This window comes from Oryzias melastigma, linkage group LG17, assembly GCF_002922805.2.
Source record: "Oryzias melastigma strain HK-1 linkage group LG17, ASM292280v2, whole genome shotgun sequence".
Taxonomy (NCBI): domain Eukaryota; kingdom Metazoa; phylum Chordata; class Actinopteri; order Beloniformes; family Adrianichthyidae; genus Oryzias; species Oryzias melastigma.
The window spans coordinates 30,564,965-30,584,742 of NC_050528.1; the positions used below are offsets into that span (position 1 = coordinate 30,564,965).

The 19,778-nt window shown below is 39.1% G+C and overlaps 2 protein-coding genes and 1 pseudogene across 4 annotated transcripts in view; 2 read left to right on the top strand and 1 right to left on the bottom strand.

The window, feature by feature from the left end:
• Positions 1-437: 437 nt before the first annotated feature.
• Positions 438-1,730, top strand: LOC112141291 (annotated as a pseudogene).
• A 4,646-nt stretch (positions 1,731-6,376) lies between these two features.
• LOC112141292 lies at positions 6,377-12,735 on the top strand (the record flags this gene model as incomplete). Its single annotated transcript, XM_036216330.1, has 9 exons — positions 6,377-6,656; positions 9,839-10,102; positions 10,191-10,270; positions 10,629-10,935; positions 11,281-11,586; positions 11,726-11,989; positions 12,171-12,413; positions 12,516-12,629; positions 12,725-12,735. Coding segments are annotated over exons 1-9 (1,869 nt in total), but the record flags the coding sequence as incomplete, so codon positions are not given.
• Positions 12,736-17,476: 4,741 nt separating this feature from the next.
• Positions 17,477-19,778, bottom strand: part of LOC112141294 — a 3,197-nt gene continuing 895 nt past the window's right edge. Inside the window, exons 4-10 of one of the 3 annotated variants that reach the window (XM_036216378.1) lie at positions 19,548-19,739; positions 19,329-19,370; positions 19,073-19,129; positions 18,914-18,976; positions 18,725-18,766; positions 18,348-18,410; positions 17,477-18,224 (exon numbers count right to left, since the gene is read on the bottom strand). In XM_036216378.1, coding sequence (XP_036072271.1) covers positions 18,361-18,410; positions 18,725-18,766; positions 18,914-18,976; positions 19,073-19,129; positions 19,329-19,370; positions 19,548-19,739 — 446 coding nt within the window. In that variant the 3' untranslated portion in view covers positions 17,477-18,224; positions 18,348-18,360. Of the gene's footprint in view, positions 18,225-18,342; positions 18,411-18,724; positions 18,767-18,913; positions 18,977-19,072; positions 19,130-19,328; positions 19,371-19,547; positions 19,740-19,778 lie in introns of those variants that run through there. The other 2 variants (XM_036216379.1, XM_036216377.1) reach the window with 2 other exon arrangements.

A 19,778-nucleotide genomic window follows, 5' to 3' on the forward strand; every position in this document is an offset into this window, starting at 1 on the left:
TGTTCGTCCGTGTTCTCTCTTCTAACAGCAAATGTCTTCTTTCTTCTAAACCACTAAGATCAGTCTCTCGGATGGAAAGAGTCACATGGTCTCAGTGCAGAAACGTTTTCTATTTCTGTATTTTAAGATCATTTCATGATTGAAGTGTTACAACCACATCATTCACACCAGGTGAAGGAGAAAAATATAAAAACTGCTGCAGGATGAGGTCATGAGATGATGATATTGTCCATTTTAGTTCTTTCAGCCTCTCATGTTACAAATCATTTTCTCCCGTAAATGATTCAGTCATTTGATGCAGTTTCTTAATGTTTTAGTAACACTTTGAAACTTCTCTAAAAGCCACTTCTTGTGTGCATAATATATGCTTTCACATGTTAAAAAAATTGTAAAGCACAGTAAACCTGAGGTAAAATGTTTCATTCAGACAGTCACGGATGGAGGCTCATCAAGGTGATCTGGTGAAGGGTTGCTGCCCTACTCTCATAGGGACTCTGGATTTCAAAAGAAGAAGACCAGCTCCGGATCATCTCACTGCTACGTGTAGAGGGGAAGATCTTCAAAACAGTGTCTCCACGGTTAATAGAATTCCTCCTGAAGAATGGCTACATCAACACCTTAGTACAGAAGAGGGGCGTCCCAGATGTATTGGGATGCCTAGAGCACACTGCGGTGGTATTCCAGCTGATCCAGGATGGAAGGGAAGGCAGAGGAGACTTGGCAACACTCTGGCTGGACCTAACAAATGCCAATGGATCCATCCCCACAAGATTGTCAAAATGGCACTGAAAAGGCATCATGTGCCAGAGACCATCACCAACCTCCTCTTGGACTATTATAATAACTTCCAATTGAGGGTAAATGGTAAAATGGTAAATGGCGTATACTTGTATAGCGCTTTCTACCCGCCTTCGAGGGCCCAACACGCTTCACAGTCACAGACCCTTTCACCCATTCACACACACATTCACACACTGGTGGTGGGGTAACATCGGGAGCATCAACATCTGCGTGGCAACGCCTGGAGAAGGTCATTATAACAGGCCGTACCATCTCAGTCCCACTTTTCTCTCCAGCCATAAACATGATTGTGAGATCAGCTGAGGTGGAATGTAGAGAGCCCATGTCAAGATCTGGTACTCGCCAGCCATCCAAAACAGCATTTATGGACAACCGCACAGTGACTACAATCCCTGTGTCCGGCTGAAGATGCAGCTTCAGGGGTTAGAACGACTCATGTCTTGGGATAGGATGAGCTTTAAGGCTGCAAAATCCAGGTCTCTGGTCCTGAAGAAAGGCAAGGTGGCTGACCACTTCCGCTGCACCAATGGAGGGACAGCAATTCCAACAATGATGGAGAAACTTGTCAAGAGCCTGGGCATGTGCAGCAATGGGGTTTATCAGACACCGCTGCATGCCAACTGTGCCAGAAGAGAGGTACCCTGGAACACATCCTTAGCTCTAGCTCAAATGCTTTGGTGGAAGGACAATACTACTTGCGTCATAACCAGATCCTTAGGGCCCTGTCAATCCTCAACTGTAAGTACGAGTACACCTCCAAGGAGTTCACCACCTTCGTCAGAGCAGTGGAGAAGACACGGCAGCAGCCAAGCCCCACAGGAGGGCCTCTCACCACGACACGAAACTGGAAACTACAAGACGACCTGGGAAGACAACTCAAGTTCCCAGGACACATCTCAGCCACTTCACTGTGCCCAGATTGGTATTAACATCAGCCTTCAAAGCAAGTAGTTCTGGTTGAAAGCTCCTTGGGGTAAAAGGGCAGCTTTGTAGAAGAGCCGTTAAAAACATCAGTGAGGCTGCGGAGAAAGCCTCAAGATGTCTTTGGATTTGTAGAGGGGGGATCCGTGGAGTAGTGGGCTACTTGGACACAAGTCAGAGGGTAATCACCCCTTGCTGGGTAGCCCGAGCGAGGGTGTTTGATGATCAAAGACCGGAGACACCCCATCTAGTTGTGTATTTGAGGACTAATGCAAAGCTCATTGGATGTTTGTTCTGTCCTTATTACATTAAACTCTGTACCAATGTAGAACACGTCTTGATGGTAAAGCAGTGATGAGTCTCTTGGAAAAGGAAAAAAAGTATCAGAAAACTTCACACTTATTTTTGCATCATGACATTTTTGTAACTGCGCACCTTTATTTCCTGTGAATGACGACATGGCTACAAATGAAGAATATTTCCAGAAAGTGCAGATAAAATCTTACACACTGAAATCAGAGAACAGTTCACAGGAAATAAGTTTATTTTGGTCAGAAGCAGAAAATTTAATGATTTTTTTTCATGGTCAAATGAGAAGAAAGAGTACCAAGAGAGAGTATAACATGGTTTTCACTATTAGCAAATACTTTGAATTCCTTGAATATCTGTTTAGCTGTGGTGTTGTGGCATTGTTTTAAGAGAATTCTGTGAAATAACTACTAGGTCACGTCACCGCAGTGCATGCCATGCAATTAAACAGAGAATGTTCCAATTTAGTCTCAAGAACAGCACTATATGTACACAGTGTGTAACATGCTTGTTATACTAATGCTCAAGTATACTTCATAAAAAAAATTTAAAGTATAGTACTTTTTGCTAATGGATGATTAACTTTGCATAATTAAAACTGTATTCGAACATACAGTTATAGTTCATAATAGGGATCCTATTTTAATTTTTTTCATACATTGTGGCCCACTCAGTTCTGATGAAAACATGGAACAAAATGTATTACAAAAACACTCTAAGAACAAGATCTACCTCAGCGTTGATGCACTTGCTGCTCAATTACTACAAGATACTCTCATAGTTTAACAGCAAAAGCAGTACCCGACCTCACCAAATGGTACATGTCACAAATGAACCAAAAAAGAAAAATTGCTAACCAAACCATTTGTCTCCAGATACAAAGTTTAAAAAATTCAAGGAAAACAACAAAATGGATCTGGGTGGACTTAGATCCCAGACAACGGATTGACAGATCCCAGACAAGGGAACAACATCCCGGACGAGCCCCCAATTTATGTTACGCCCCAATTTGGGGACAGCCCCGTTTTGCTCCACCCCTCCACTGCGGCCTCCACTAGCAGCCGTCAACTCAAATTTCGTCTTCCCCTTTTTTATTAGATTAAAAGATTGATTTTCTCCAAAAACTACAGATAAAGGGCATATTATCCCTTTAATTTCATAAAATATAAATTACAGAATGTAAAAATGCTCTAAAAAAGTTCATTTTAGACAGAGTTGTATCAGATTAATCTCACAGGTTCAATTTGACGCTCCAATCACATCCAGTGGGAATGCATTAAAACGCATGAATTAAAACCCAACTTTCAGAGCAGCTTTAAAGTGTTACTGAAACATTAAGAAACGGCATCAAATGACCGAATTATTTTAGGAGGAAAATTCTTTATAACATGAGGGACCTAAAAGAATGAAAATTGACAATATCATCATCTCATGACCTCATCATGCAGCGGTTTTTATATTTTTCTCCTTTACCTGGTATCAATGATGTGGTTTTAACACTTCAATCATGAAGTGATCTTAAAATACAGAAATAGAAAAAGTTTCTGCACTGAGACCATGTGACTCTTTCCATCCTAGAAGCTGATCTTAGTGGTTTAGAAGAAAGAAGACCTTTAGAAGTTAGACAGTTAGAAGAGAGAACACGGATGAACAAAGAGCAGAACTACTATCAGTCAGTCCACACTGTGAGTATTCTACAGTTAGAATGTGAAAATTTTCATTTCTTGTTGACTGACGAAGTTCACTGTTTTCTGCTCACTCTTGACTTGAAGAATGACATACAGCACACTTTAAAAAGACATCAAACTGTAGAAGACGTGATGTGCAGCTGCATTTGAGATCATCTGCAGAAGTTTGATTGTACAGCCTGATGTCTCTTTCACTTGATTCAATATATAGGTTCTACTTAAAAAACATGCTTTTAAGGTTATGAACCAAATGTTTGTTTTCCAGAAACTGTATGCTCTCTTGGTGATCCTTTTTAAAATTTATCTTAGTCATAATAAAAAATGTTCTTGCATGTATTTGTATTTTCTTTTGTTTTAAAAAAAGGAAACCAGAAGTTAGTGAGCGTTTTGCATTCTATATTTCAATTCAATTATACTTTATTAATCCCAAGGGAAATGTATTGTTTTTTTCCTACAATCAAGATCAAGATAGACAGAGAAGTTCTCACAGGCAGTTCACGAGTGCTTTTTACTTAGTATGGGAGTAGGAGGACCATTGGATGGAGGGCTAGGTTGTTGGTGGCAAAGAAAATGTCATATCTCAACCATTTGTACAATGTTTAGATACAAGGGGGAAAATAAACCATTAGAAACATAGAAGCACAATACATGCAAATTTACAGAGAACAACATGTTGTTTTAGTTCCTTACAGTTCTTTGCTTTTCCTAAAACACACTTTCATGTTTCTCTTGTTCTATCAGGATTTTCTGCTCAGTGATTTGATTGTGAGGATGGGACACACTCTGCTCTGTAAACTGGAGTTCATCTGTGAGTTTGTCAGAAGAACTTTGGCTGTTTTCATAACAATCTGAAAATATGTCAAGCATGTTATGTTTTGTTGATTTACTAAAACTATTGTTTTTTTTGTTTTTTTGTTTTTTTTTATGGAAAAACCTCTGACTTTCATTATTTTTAACTACCAGTAATTCAAATGTGTCCTATATAAAGAAGTTTTCTGAATGTCTCCTAACCACTGCATACTATGTAATTTACTTCTTTTGGTATCTATAAAGGAATTTGGGGACTTTTCCATGATAACAAATGTAAATGGGTCGAACTCTGGGAGTTGCAGTGCTTGATAAATTAAAAGAAAATGACTGGACAAAATGTATTTTCATTAGTATCAGGAGGACATTTATTGACAGTTTAACTGCATTATTTAATATTTTTGAAGTATTATATCATATATGAATCTGTGATCTTTCCACCTTTCATTTACAGTATTGCTGTTTTTACACCTCCACAGTGGACACACTCAAGGTGACACTTTTTGACTTTTTGGTTTCTTTTTATGGTTTTAACATTCATGTCTGTTTTAAGCATCACTTTTAATCAAAATATCCTTTTTTTTTGTTTGTTTTTTTTACAAAACCTTCATGTTATTTTTCATTAGTGTTTGAGGTGTGAAAAATAGTTCTAGTAAATTGTGTGCTTGTTCTAGATGCTTTGTTGACTATTGAACCCAATTGGTTTACTTTACTTTACTATTACTGGTCAGAGAACAACAAAATCTGGCTGATGTTGCAAAATCCTGATTTCCTTTTGAATGGAGAAATCAGTTTCACAGGGAGGAGTCTACAGATGCAGAGGAGGAATAGTATCACCAGATTATTACACAGATTTCAGTGATCCAATCATCACTGATGGTGAGTTTCTTTGTTTTCTTCATTCAATATTGAAAAAAAAATGCATGGGAACTTTCAGACCTTTAAGAAGTTCAAAAATACACATTTATTAGTCATGGAAGTCACAGACTGTTCATCTAAGTAGCTTATTTAGCTCTAACTGCTGGTGAGAAAGTTTAGTTAATTTCTGTTGTGACCACTCAATGAAAAAACTTATCTTTAGTTTTACTTGTAACAAGGACTGCACAGAAGATGGATTTTTTTTCTAAATATAGATTGAATATACATTTAAAAATAACAATTAGTTTGTGTTTTGGAAACGCACACACAAATGCTCCCAAGCGGACACTTGCCTGGACCAGGAACCGGTCTCTGACTCATCTTTCAAGGTTCTCTTGGTTAGTTTCCAATTGGACTGAGCTTAGGTTTTCTCCTATTTTCTTCAGTGTGAATAGGCTCCATGCTCGCCCCAGAACAACTGAACCAAAACAGCTGCCATAGCCAGCTAACAGAGAGCAATGGACAAATGTTTTCTCGGGGAACTCCAGCTTCCTCTCACGGGCCAACAAAATGCATCTTGAGTAAACTAGTGATTTTGCATTGTCCTTAGGTATAATTAATTCATTAATTAATTTTCCGTATTTTTACCGGCAGACAAACCCAAAGCCAGACTGACAGCAGGAACAACAACTGTGTCAGTGGGAGATAGAGTGACACTGATCTGCTCTGTATATGAATCTGATGGTTGGAAATATGAGTGGTTCAGAAGAACCTCACACACCACTACATACAGAATCAATGATGGAGAAAATGGAAAAATCAGAGTCTCACAAGGAGGAATCTACAGCTGCAGAGGATTTAGAAGACGAACAGCCTTCTACTCTGATAAAAGCGATGAAGTCACCATCTTCATAACCTGTTAGTAATATAATGTATCTAAATTCTCTTTTACAAAAATGCATGTTCACAAATTTCTTTATTTTAAATTTTACATGGAAATAGTTTCCAACAAAGTCATTGTGACACAGAAACCCAGCTGGTCTCAGATCTTCAGAGGAGAGACGATCACTCTGACATGTGAGGTTCAGGGAGGAGAAGGAGTTAAGTGGGAGTATGAATGGAGAACTCCTCAGTCACAGACATTCAGGAGATACTATAAAGACTGGACTATCACAGCTTCCATCAGTGGAGAATACAGCTGTAAGAGCAGATCCAGAGATGATTCACATTCTTCAACAAACTGGAGTGAAGCTCTAAGATTATCTGTTTCTGGTGAGTTCATTCTTTTCATTTTATTTACATAATAAAAACCCTAACCCACTAAAGAAAATTCAATTACTTCTGATAATTCACGTTCAAATGCTGTTTGCTAAAGAAATGTGAAAATTATTAAAATGTTAAAAAAGTTTTAAAATGATGTTAAAACCTCCAAATTACTTTATTACTTCTGTGCATGCCATAGTTTGTCCATAACAAACACCATGTTCGAAGACAAAGGTGTCCATCAATACACCTGGCATCAGGACACCCTAGGCAGGAGATTGATGATTGACTCTGTAGTTGTTTTTCGGCGATCTCCGGCCGTGTGTTTTGGACATTCGGGTAAAGAAAGGGGCAGAGCTGTCCACTGATCACTGCTTGGTGGTGAGCTAGATTTGCTGGTGGGGGAGGAGGCCGGAAAGACTTGGAAGACCTAAACGTACTGTGAGGGTTTGTTGGGAACGTCTGGCTGAGCCCTCCGTCATGGAAGTCTTTAACTCCCACATCTATGAAAACTTCAAGCAGGTACCGAGGGAGGTTGGGGACATCGAGTCCGAGTGGACCATGTTCTCCACCTCTATTGTCTCTGCTGCTTTCCGGAGCTGCGGTCGCAGGGTCTCTGGTGCCTGTCGTGGCGGCAACCCCCGAACCCGGTGGTGGACACCGGAAGTAAGGGATGCCGTCAAGCTGAAGAAGGAGTCCTATCAGGCCTGGTTGGCTTGTGGGACTCCAAAGGCAGCTGACGAGTACCGACAGTCTAAGCAAGCCGCGGCCCGGGCTGTGTTGGAGGCAAAAACTCGGTCCTGGGAGGAGTTTGGTGAGGCCATGGAGAAGGACTATCGGTTGGCCTCAAAGAGATTCTGGCAAACCATCCAGCGCCTCATGAGGGGAAAGCAGTTTTCTGCAGGCAACGTTTTCAGTGCAGGTGGGGATATGCTGACCTCATCTGGGGACATTGTCGGGCGGTGGAAGGAACACTTTGAGGATATCCTCAACCCTCCTGACACGCCTTCCGTTGAGGAAGCAGAGGCTGAGGAAACTGGGGTGGAACTGTCCATTACCCAAGCTGAGGTCACTGAGGTAGTCAAAGAGCTCCTCAGTAGCAAGGCTCCGGGGGTGGATGAGGTTCGCCCTGAGTACCTCAATTCTCTGGATGCTGTGGGAGTGTCTTGGCTGACACGTCCCTGTGGCAGGAACCATACCACTGGACTGGCAGACTGGGGTGGTGGTTCCCCTTTTCAAGAAGGGGAACCGGAGGGTGTGTTCCAACTACCGGGAAATCACACTTTTCAGCCTTCCTGGGAAAGTCTATACCAGGGTACTGGATAGGAGAGTCCGTCCGATAGTCGAACCTCAGATTCAAGAACAACAGTGCGGTTTCTGTCCTGGTCGTGGAACAGTGGACCAGCTCTACACCCTCTTCAGGGTGATGGAGGGATCCGGAGAGCCTTACTAAGGGCTGTCCGGTCTCTGTACGACCGGAGCAGGAGCTTGGTTCGCATGGCCGGCAATAAGTCAGACCTGTTCCCAGTGCATGTTGGACTCTGGCAGGGCTGCCCTTTATCACCAGTTCTGTTCATAGTCTTTATGGACAGAATTTCTAGGTGCAGCCAGGGGCCGGAGGGGATCTGGTTTGGGGACATCTCTGCTCTTTGCAGATGATGTTGTTCTGTTGGCTCCATTGAGCCAGGACCTCCAGCATGCATTGGAGCGGTTTGCAGCAGAGTGTGAAGCGGTTGGGATGAGGGTCAGCACCGCTAAATCTGAGGCCATGGTTCTCGACCGGAGAAAGGTAGTTTGCCCTCTTTCAGTGGGTGCAGTGCTCCTGCCTCAGGTGGAGGAGTTTAAATATCTTGGGGTCTTGTTCACGAGTGAGGGAAGATCGGAGCATGAGATCGACAGGTGGATTGAAGTGGTGTCCGCCATTTTGCGGTCGCTGCACCGGTCCGTTGTGGGGAAAAGAGAGCTGAGCCAGAAAGCAAGCTCTCGATTTATCAGTCGATCTTCGTCCCTGTACTCAACTATGGTCATGAGCTGTGGGTCTTGACTGAGAAAACGAGATCCTGACTTCAAGCGGCTGAAATTAGTTTTCTCCGGAGGGTGGGCGCTCCCTTAGAGATAGGGTGAAGAGCTCAGTGACCCGGAGGGAGCTCGAAGTAGAGCTGCTTCTCCTCCACATCGAGAGGAGCCAGTTGAGGTGGCTCGGGCATCTGATCCGGATGCCCTCCCTGGAGAGGTGTTCCGGGCATGTTCCCCTGGGCGGAGGCCCCGGAGAGGACCCAGGGCACGCTGGACAGACTATGTTTCTCGGATGGCCTGGAAACGCCTCAGGATCCCCACAGAGGAGCTGGAGGAAGTGGCCAGGGAGAGGGAAGTCTGGGCATCTTTGCTTAGACTGCTACCCCGCGACCCGGTCCCAGATAAAGCGGTCAAGATGGTTGATGATATTTTTGTTGTTTCTACGATTACATGGGTGTGTTTTCTCTAAAAACTGGTGAATACGGGACACTTATAACAGCACAGAATGAGGCTTTATAGTGATTGATTTAAATACACACACATAAAGTCTGTACATAGCTTAGGGGATTTGGAGAAGAAAAAATTATAATGTTTGACACCTTTTTAGTCTAGAAAAAGTGGTGTTAGAGCAGATGGATAATTTGTACTCTTCTGGAATATCATGCAGAATGGTATGAGTGAGTTCAGTGTAGCGTCTGAGAATGACCAGCAGAGGGAATGTAGGACGGCTTCTCTGAGCCAATTCTTAGAATCTATTCCACTTTGTTGCCTCTTTGATCACTGATTCAATGTCTCCAGTAAATGAGACAAAGTGAGAGGGAAACAGAATTTGTTGTCTTACTTTCCTTCATAAATAGTGTGGAAGTAATTCATAGAACTAATAAAACATACCTCACAAATGATGCTAAGATTGCTAATTGTCCCTCCCAGCTTCCTCATGATTTTATTAAAGCTAATTTATTTATTGTCTTTAGGAATAGTGCATATTAAAAGAATCACAAGCAATGAGCCAGAATTAGCCCAAAAGCTATTTTTAATCTGTTGACTCCAAACAGAGGCGAAACTTGTTTACCTAAAAAAAAAAGTTGTCTTCAACAACAAAACAAGTGTTTCTAAGAATAACATTTGTTGGTGTTCTTCTATGAAAAATAAAAGATTTTTTTTAATGACTGCAGACAAACCCAAAGCCAGACTGACAGCAGGAACAACAACTGTGTCAGTGGGAGACAAAGTGACACTGATCTGCTCTGTAGATGAATCTGATGGTTGGAAATATGAGTGGTTCAGAAGAACCTCACACACCACTACATACAGAATCAATGATGGAGAAAATGGAAAAATCAGAGTCTCACAAGGAGGAATCTACAGCTGCAGAGGATTTAGAAGACGAACAGCCTTCTACTCTGATACAAGCGATGAACTCAACATTTACGGAACCTGTGAGTGATTTAAATGAACTTAAATCCCGTGTACAAATAACATTTTCACATTTATTGTTGATTTAAATTTCATATCTGATGAAAACAGTTCCCAGCAAAGTCAGAGTGACGAAGAAACCCAGCTGGTCTCAGATGTTCAGAGGAGAGACGATCACTCTGACATGTGAGGTTCAGGGAGGTGAAGGAGTTCTGTGGGAGTATCAATGGAGAACTCCTCAGTCAGAGACATCCTGGAGAAACTATAAAGACTGGACTATCACAGCTTCCATCAGTGGAGAATACAGCTGTAAGAGCAGATCCACAGATGATTCACATTTTTCAACGCAGTGGAGTGAAGCTCTAAGTTTATCTGTCTCAGGTGAAGTGAAATATTTATTTATATTTTTTTCAGCACAAATTTTTTTTCAATCATGAGGAAATATATTTAAATTCCAATGTTTTATTAAAAGTATACACAGGTGAAAATATGAGTATTTCCAATACACTAATGTCATTATTTTCCCTTTACTTTTTAAATTTTAACTAGTTATTCGAGACAATAAATTTGCATTATTCAAACTCAACAGCACATAAACCAGAGGCCATATTGGAGAGCACGAAGTCTCCAGTAGAGGACAGAGTGATCCTCAGTTGTTCATTGAAGTCTTCATCATCTGGTTGGAGATTTTCCTGGTTCAGAGGAGAGAAATCCTCCAAACTGCTGACCAAACAAGATGCTGATTTCCTTTCAAATGAACAAATCAGAGTCTCACAGGAAGGAGTTTACAGATGCAGAGGAGGAAGAGGAGAACCAGTTTATCTCTCAGAGTTCAGTGATCCAGTCACCATCGGTGGTGAGTTTGACCCTTTTTGATTGGAGCACAAAAATAAATGAATACTTCTGTCAAAATTATTTTTAACAATGCATGTAATGAACTGTCAAGTTTGTCACTATTGAAAGAATGTGTTGATCATTTATTCTAATAGTGTAGTTTGTGATAGAGGTTCTGTCAAAGAGCAGCAGAGAGATCAAATCAGTCATTAAGAAAATGATAAATCTCCTGCTTCATTTTTAACTGACAGCAGAGTTTTCGGAATATTTCAACCTGTGGAGCTTCTATCAGAACCACAGGTGTCATGTAAAAGAGTTTAGTATAAAACACAATGAAGTTGTTAAAAAACAGCCATTTCTCCAACAGAACCTGGACCGGTCCTGAGAGTGTCTCCTCGGTGGTTGAGTCCTGGATCCTCAGTGACTCTGAGCTGTGAGGTTGAACATGAGTCTGCAGGATGGAGCTTCTACTGGTATAAAGCTGTTCCTGATCTATCACACAAGTCTGGCTCTTACAGCTATGAGCTGCTGCCTGCTAGCTCCAATGGGACTGCAGACAACTCCTACATCATTCATGGACAGACACACACAGCAGGATATGTGTGCAGAGCTGGAAGAGGAGAGCCACACGTCTACACTCTTTACAGTCAACCTCACTTTGTCTGGTCTGGAGGTCAGACTTCTGGTTCTTCATTCATTTCTCTCAATGATTTCTCTTCAGATTTCAAATACTGTCACATTCTACTATTTTGGGTCTCTTTGTTCTCCAAATCCAGCTAAAGTGTGCTGATCTTCATCCTGTTTGTGTTCAGATCTTCATCCATCAGCGTCTCTCTCAGTGAGTCCTGACAGAGTCCAACACTTCACCTCTGACTCTGTCTCTCTGACCTGTGAGGGAAACTCTGCTGAGTGGAGAGTCGGCAGCTTTCTGCTTCCTGACTTGCTGTCATTCTGTTCTGACTGGGGAACAATGAATGGATCAACATGTCATGTTCAGAAGATCCAGTCCAGTAATGCAGTGTTCTGGTGTGAGTCTGGATCAGCATTCAGCAACGCAGTCAACATCACTGGACACGGTGAGTGGAAACATGTTTGGATTCCTGTTTTTAGCTTGACTTTCATCATTGGATTGATTAGAAACACATGCAGAACTTGAAGATGGATTTAGATGATCAACTGTATGTAAACCAGAATGAAGCAGACAATGTCAAACATGTTGTGATGAGATGTGATGAGGATGAATGTGGATGTTTCCAGATGATGATCTGATCCTGCTGAGTCCTGTCCATCCTGTGACTGAGGGACATTCTGTTACTCTTGGCTGCAAGTGGAGGACAGAAAATCTTCTTTCTAAAGTGTTTTTCTATCAGAATGACACATTAATCCAAAGTGAGAGCAGAGTGGAGATGATCATCCCTGCAGTGTCAAAGTCACATGAAGGCTTCTACAAGTGTCAATCCTCAGGAAAAGAATCTCCACAGAGCTGGTTAGCAGTCAAATGTCAGTGAATGTTTCCAGTTGTTCTCAGCATGAACAATAACAGCAGCATTTACTTCATCAATCTGTTCACTAACTTTGATTCAAATCCATGATGTGTTCCAGCAGCATCCAGACCTGACAGCTCTTCACTTCCTGTTCTGTTGATTGTTGGACCAGTTTGTGTCTTTTTACTGATGATTTTTCCACTGATGTTTTATTTGTACAAAAAGTCAAAAGGTGAGAAATGTTCCTTTAAAATCACATTAATGACTAAATGAATTGTCATCAATGATGCTGATCACTTCATAAACATGTGTTGTTATTATTTACAGATTCAAGTTCCATCAGGTCGGTATATTTTTTTAAGTAATTGATGTATGTGTTTATTTCATTTATTAATTTCTTTCATCTCAGCAGGTCTGATGAACAAAATCAGAATAGAGTTCCAGATGAGAATGGTTTTCATCCCAGATATGCCTATCTGGTCCATGGTCAGCCTAAATTTCTCATGTTATGCAATCATTTATTGTTTTACTTGAAAAAAAATGAACATGTTTGAAATGTTTGTTTTAAGCTTGTTTCATTCTTTTCTGGTTTGTATTTGAAGGTGATGTTGCTCCCTATGAGTCAATCAGAAGCCCTGAAGACACAAACGATAATCCAGATTATGCCAACATACGTAGGTAATCTGAGAAGATTTTTAGAAAGATGGTAAATAACTGAAAATAAACACATGCATGTTATTTTTATTCCAGTTGTTTGAGCTAAAAAAAAATGAAAGTTTGTTTTCTCGTTTATCTCTGGATTAAGAAATGCTGTCACTGCATGCACGTCCAGCTAAGCTCTTTTACAATTTCAAATCATGACTGCTGTTTCAGTTCATGTCCGACTAAAGGAAATTTTTAGAAAAGTATTTGGTGGGAAAGTCATTTGACCGGAAAGAAGGTCAAAACCTTCTGTGTCACATCAGCAAACATTACTGAGAATGGTCAGTTATTATTCCAACAGAACGGAAAAATGGGACAAATTCTGTTGTTCTGTGGAACCCTTTAAATGGCATATTTTGCAGCATTCTAAGGGAATCCCTTAAAGCACAAACAAATCAAACAGCCTCATATCACATTGTAATTCTTGTCAGGACTTAAATGCATATAATTTTTCAAATGTCAGAATGAAACATTTTCAGAAGAAAAAGCTTCAGTGAACTTTATTGATACATAGTAAATATTTCTGTCATTAGCAGATATTGAAGAATATTGAAGAAAAACTGGATTGCCTGCTTTTTTATCTTCGAACTCCAGAGCGCCACCTGGATTAAGACTTCGTTGAATCCTGAAAACTCCTGAGGAACTCGGCTTGACTCTTTCTTCAGCTGCTGAAAAGGATAAACAAACTGAACAAAATTTGTTCATGTTTGATTATTATTTCCAAATTGTATTTGAGTCTACCTACAGATGTTAGGTCATTGTGACAACATTTCTAAACAAGTTTAATGAACAAACAAAACAACAAGTAATGATGTTCATGAACACACAGGTTTTTGGTCCCCACTACGAAACTGGTCTCCAGTTTGTGACTGTGTAACTAGACCGTTGTTCCCACAATGTTATAAATACCAACACACACACACACACACACACAAAGCGGTTTGTATTTTTGCAGTTTATTTTGTAATAACTATCCAAACTGCAGTCGTCTTGTTCTATTAGATGAAATAGTAGTTCCGCATCACAATACATCACACCAATAAATATTTAACTACAGGTTCAGGTCCGCTCATGTGTCAAAGTGTCCTTGGGTAAGACACTAAAGCTCTTATTCTTCCTGTTGGTCCGATTAGCTTGTTGTATGTGTAAGATAGAATCCACAGTACCAATTGTAATGCTTTTAAAGTACGTAGAACAGACAAAGTCTGCAGGCTGTTATATCAATATTTTTGTAACGAGGCCTCCTGGCCCACTGGAAGACAGAAGACTAACAGAATGTGTACATACATTTTTATGTTTCAGGAAACAGCAGCAGACCCGTTGTGATACTGTAGCGTAACGGTATGCCTCCAGTGCTGCCTTTATCATTTTTCATGACTAATAAATGGCTTACTTTGACGCTCCTTTAATTGAGCTTTTTTCTTGTCAACCAACTCGCTGAGACGTAGTTAGGACAATGAGGTATTCATTTTAAAAGTTTTGGGCTTTGTTTGGGTCGAGGGAAATGTAAGAGGTTTATATGTTATCTGATTTTACGGCTGTTCTGAATATTAATGCAATTGCAAACTGTGAGCAGTCTGTAAAGTAATCTGGGATTGACAAAATAAATATCTATGGACACAGAAATGAAGTAAGTTTAACGAATTTAAATAGAATAAAGGTCATGAATTGTGACAATTACGGATTTTTGTCATGTGAAATACAAAGAAAATAAATATATATGCAAAAGTTAAAAAAAAGAAAAGAAAGAAAAATACACGTTTGGAATGTAATATTAACTTTTTGAGAAAGGGACAACGCATGTTAATGAAGGCTAAAAGAAATGTAAATATGTCAGACGAGTTAAAAATATATATTTTTGCCTAGTCAGAATGTGACTTTTGAAAGAATCTAATTTTTCACCCATGACCAAAAGCAAGGAATAACTTTTAGGCAAAACGTGCAAATTTGGTCATTTTAGACTTGACAGGATAAATGTAAAGACTCTGTGCGTGACAAATCAAACTTAGTCACCATTATTGTCCCGCTCCCAGCACATTAGACCTGTACTAGGTGGAAAAGCATTTTGAAATTCCCATCTTCTCATACCAGTATGTCATATTTAGGTACAAAGTCCCTTTATTTGTCCTGCATCTAGATGAGTGAAATTTACTTTCTGCATTTGACCCTTCTCCTGGGGGAGTGGTGAGCTGCAGACACAGGAACCATTTGGTGGTTTAAACCCCATTCCAACCCTTTAATGCTGAGTATCAAGCAGGGAGTGGATTTGAACTCATGACCTTCCAGCCTCAGGACGGAGAAATCTGCAAATTAGGATTACAGATGTTTTAAGGCCGTACAACTCCTTACTTCATACTTTATACACATGTATCATTGTGTATTGGAGTGGACCAGGGAGACTTTGGCCCGCCTATCACAGTCACTGCATCACAGACCTGAGCTTTTTCAAACTGCGGGTTTAAATCTGCTCACGATTTGAAGAAAAAAAATACTTACAAATCCAGTTTTGAGCTTAAATTTGATCTTAAACTCCTAAAATACAATTTTCATTAAGGTGGATCTTAGCTGCATCGAACTCCTCCACACCCCGGCATTTTCCTGACCGCTTTGTCCATTTCGGGGTCACGGGGGTGCCGGAGCCTATCCCGGCTACTGATGGGCGAAGGCGGGGTACACCCTGGACAGGTCTCCAGTCCGTCACAGGGCCTCAATCACACACCCATCCACTCTCACATTCACACCTAGGGGCAATTTAGAGTCATCATTTAACCTATGAAGCATGTTTTTGGACGGTGGGAGGAAGCCGGAGTCCCCGGTGAAAACCCACGCATGCACGGGGAGAACATGCAAACTCCACACAGAAAGGTCCCAGCCGGGATTCGAACCGCTGTGAGGCAAGAGCGCTAACCACTGTGCCACCGTGCAGCCCATGAGAGATATTAATTAAGAAGAAAAAAAAAAAAATCCCTGCCACTATAAATAAAATTAAAATTTCTGGGAAATTGTAACAGAAAATACTTTTTAAAAATACCGTCATGTAGATGTCATTATCTGATCACAAAATGGTAAAATCATGTCAACAGTAACATATTTAACAAAGTGTGAGATAAAATTAAAAAACAAGTGAAGAATGGAGGATCTTTTAAGGAGGAAAACATAAATGGAATTTCAAAATCTTGACATTTATCTAAAAGTCACCATACATTCCTCCTAATAGTAGTAATTGAATCACTGAACTACAGAATGTGCAATAAACTTGTACTCCATTTTTTTCCTCTGCATCACCTTCTTCTCAAACAGAGATTAAAGCATTTGAAAGGAGCATCTCATGTGACATCTCAGACGTTTTGATTGATTGGAGCCTCAATCAAAGAGGAAACTCCAGTCGAAGGAAAATAAATTCATAGGACAGACCCACATTCCCCTCTGGAGGCTTTTGGCCTTGAAGAAACTTAACATCTTCAGCTGTCAATCACTGCTCAAAATCATTTCCTAAAAACTATAAAAACATTTCAGAAAAGAACAAGAAATGTAAAAAAAACGCGATTCAAAAGAGTGTACAGTTTAAATCATACAACATGAGGTAAAACTCTTGTAACTTTCTTATTTATTGTTTTATTTTTCAGATTAATGCCTGTATCAAATCAAATATACTTTATTGTCCCGAAGGAAATTTGTCTTGGAACTTGTAATGGGTAACTTGAACCACAAGGTGGCAACAACGCACAAACACTTCACTAATCCTGTTTTCAAATAGCTCATTGTAATGTGAGAATAAGTGTTTGGGGTTTACATATAACATAAATATACACTAAAAGGTCCTTGTTAAAAATTAAATGAGAGTTGAAGTATAAAAATATGTCTTACTCAATCAAGTCATTTTACTGAATGACACATTTATATACATATTTTTGTTGTCTTGTGTTTTTAACCCACTTTAACAGAACAGATCAGCCTGCTTCATCATATTTCCAGATCACTTCTGGAGAACGTTCTTCATCTCTGTTCCTGCATGACCACATCCCCAACACTGAGATCTGACTCCAGCTCAGTGGACACGGAGCTGTGTGATGTATTTCTGGTTTTATAATAAGACTACTCTTTTTCTTTTTTTTCTTTCAGTCATTTACTGTACAAGAGAACTGGACTAGTGAATGAATGAACATGTTTTGTTCTTAAAGGATGTCTAATCTCATGTCGCAAATGAAAATCCCAGAATCACAAGAACAGAAATAATTGACACAATTAAAATTCAAAGTGTAACAAAAGTTTTTATTGATATAAGAAGCAAAGTTTAAAAAGAAATGAAATTAAAAATAAAATCCATTATTACAATTAATTTTTACATGAATATTAATTTTTCTTATTACAATATTCTCAAAATGTATTTATTATTCGACAAAGCCAAAATTTTACCTAAAAAAATATCCTAAAGCTCAGAGCATCAGCTGCAAAAAATGTCAATTTCTTTGTATTTTTACTGTCTGCTGCTAATGTACATTAATGCGCGTGGTCCACAGGTAAAGCGGTCAACTACTGATCAGGAGATTGCAGGTTCAATTCCCATCTTACATGCCCATGTGTCCAAGTGTCCTTGGGCAAGACACTGAACCCCATGTTGCTCCAGGTGGTTAAAGTTTGGCAACAGAGTGTGAATGAAACTAGAACTGTAAAGGTAGTAAAGCACTTTATAAGTATACACTAATTACCATTTTTTCATCATTTCAGTTAAAGCTGAATCTATTTGGTTAATATAGTAAAAAACATTATGCATTATTAGAATTTAAAAACTAAAGATACAACATTTTAAAAGGTTTAAAAAATTACAAAACATCATCAAGAAGAATTATATCAAAGCCTGATCATAAAACAACTTTCTGCAGAGTTCAGTTCTTCTTGATGGTTATGATGGAAGCCATCTTCAGAACTCTTTAGAACCACAAAGAAATGACTGGAAACACTTGATCCAGTCTTCAGCTGTGAACTCAGATTATCTCATGCAGCTGCTAGCAGGTTGTTAAGGTTCCATCTGAAATAAAAAATAAACAAAAATACAAAAAAAAAAGAGAAAACATTTGGCAGTGCCTTTAGCAGCGCCACCTACAAAAGAGACGTTTGTTCTGATCTGCAAGAAAACACAAAGATAAGATAAAAATACTAGGAGCATGATCTTGATGCATTACCTGCATGAACAAATTCAAGTTTCTATTAGGTTTACATCATATTTGAGAACACAATGTAAACTTACCAAGTGCTGGTCCTTATTGAACTTCAGAGTAAATCATCTCATCCACTGACTGAGATGATTTTCCTGTAAAGAAAATGAACTCAAATATTAAATCTGAACAGAAACACTAATAGAACAATAAAACTGGTGTGTTAATTAAACATTGTTAAAAGTTCATTACATTAAAACATTTGTAGTCGAGTTTCCTCTGTTTGATCCTGACATACTTTAAATTCACAAGTCTATTAGTTACAGTTCTAGTGTATTTTAATGTTTTTCCTTCCAAGACTATTAGATGTTGTTGTAATCAATCCGTTAATGCGCTATATTAACAATTGTTGTGTTTGGCCACTAGAGGGCAGTGTCGCAGAAGTTATCATTACTTTGGAAAAACGCACCTTTGTTTTTCTTCTTCACCTCTGCATACAGCTGACTGACATCTAAAAGAGAACAACATCCAACATTTGATTTCTTTAGATGATATTCTCATGTTTCTACCAGCAAACATCCCAGAATCTGACAGTCTGTCATTTTTAGAGTCACAGCTGCATGGATGGAGATCATGTTTCCATAGAGACAGATCTTACCTGCAGACGCTCCTGTCTTCACATCAGAGTAAACTGAGTTCTCTGCTGGTTTCTGTCTCTTTTCTGTCAGAAGGATCAGGAAATATTTGATTTGATTCAACTGTTTAATAAATCTATCATAAAGTGTTTATTACATAAATATTGCTTTTATTTTCTCACTTTTCTTATTGAAGGTTTTAAACTTGATTGAAGAATATGTAACCATCCTGGATTCACCTGAAACAACATTTACATTTATTTTTAGATTCTGGTCATTTCTTCTGATCTCATCAAAAAGTTTGTCATTTAATTATGATTTAATTCTTTGTTTATACATATCTGATAGAAAATCAGTCATTTTGTTAGAACAGATCAGCGATTTAGATGTAAATGAGGAGGTAACTGTTATCAATCTTGAATGATTCTTTCATTTTACTTGTGTTTTCATCTTCTGGATCATTCTGAATTCCTTCAGGACCTTAAACAGAGAAGAAAAACCTTCAAAATGAATTTTACAAATATAATCCAACAGGAACAAAATGTTTTCAATAGTTTTCTAGATCAGACATCAAGTAATAGAACTGTCATGTTTAGTTTATTTTTTCTCAGGTCAAAGTTAAGGAATAAATTGAGATCAGTCAAAGTTTAGACGAACCATGAAGAAGAACGTCGTCATTTCTGTGCTGACCTTCAGTGTGGTCTGCAGCAGTGATCTGGTTGTTGTCCTGAGATCTACTAAAATAAATATAAGTAGAATGATTATCATTATTGAAATTATAAACTCCAAGAAAAACATCTGTTATACTTTTCCTAAAAATAAAAAGTACCAACCTGATCATTTTTGAATCTGGAAATGAAAAATAGTTTTAAGTTGTTTGTTTTGGAT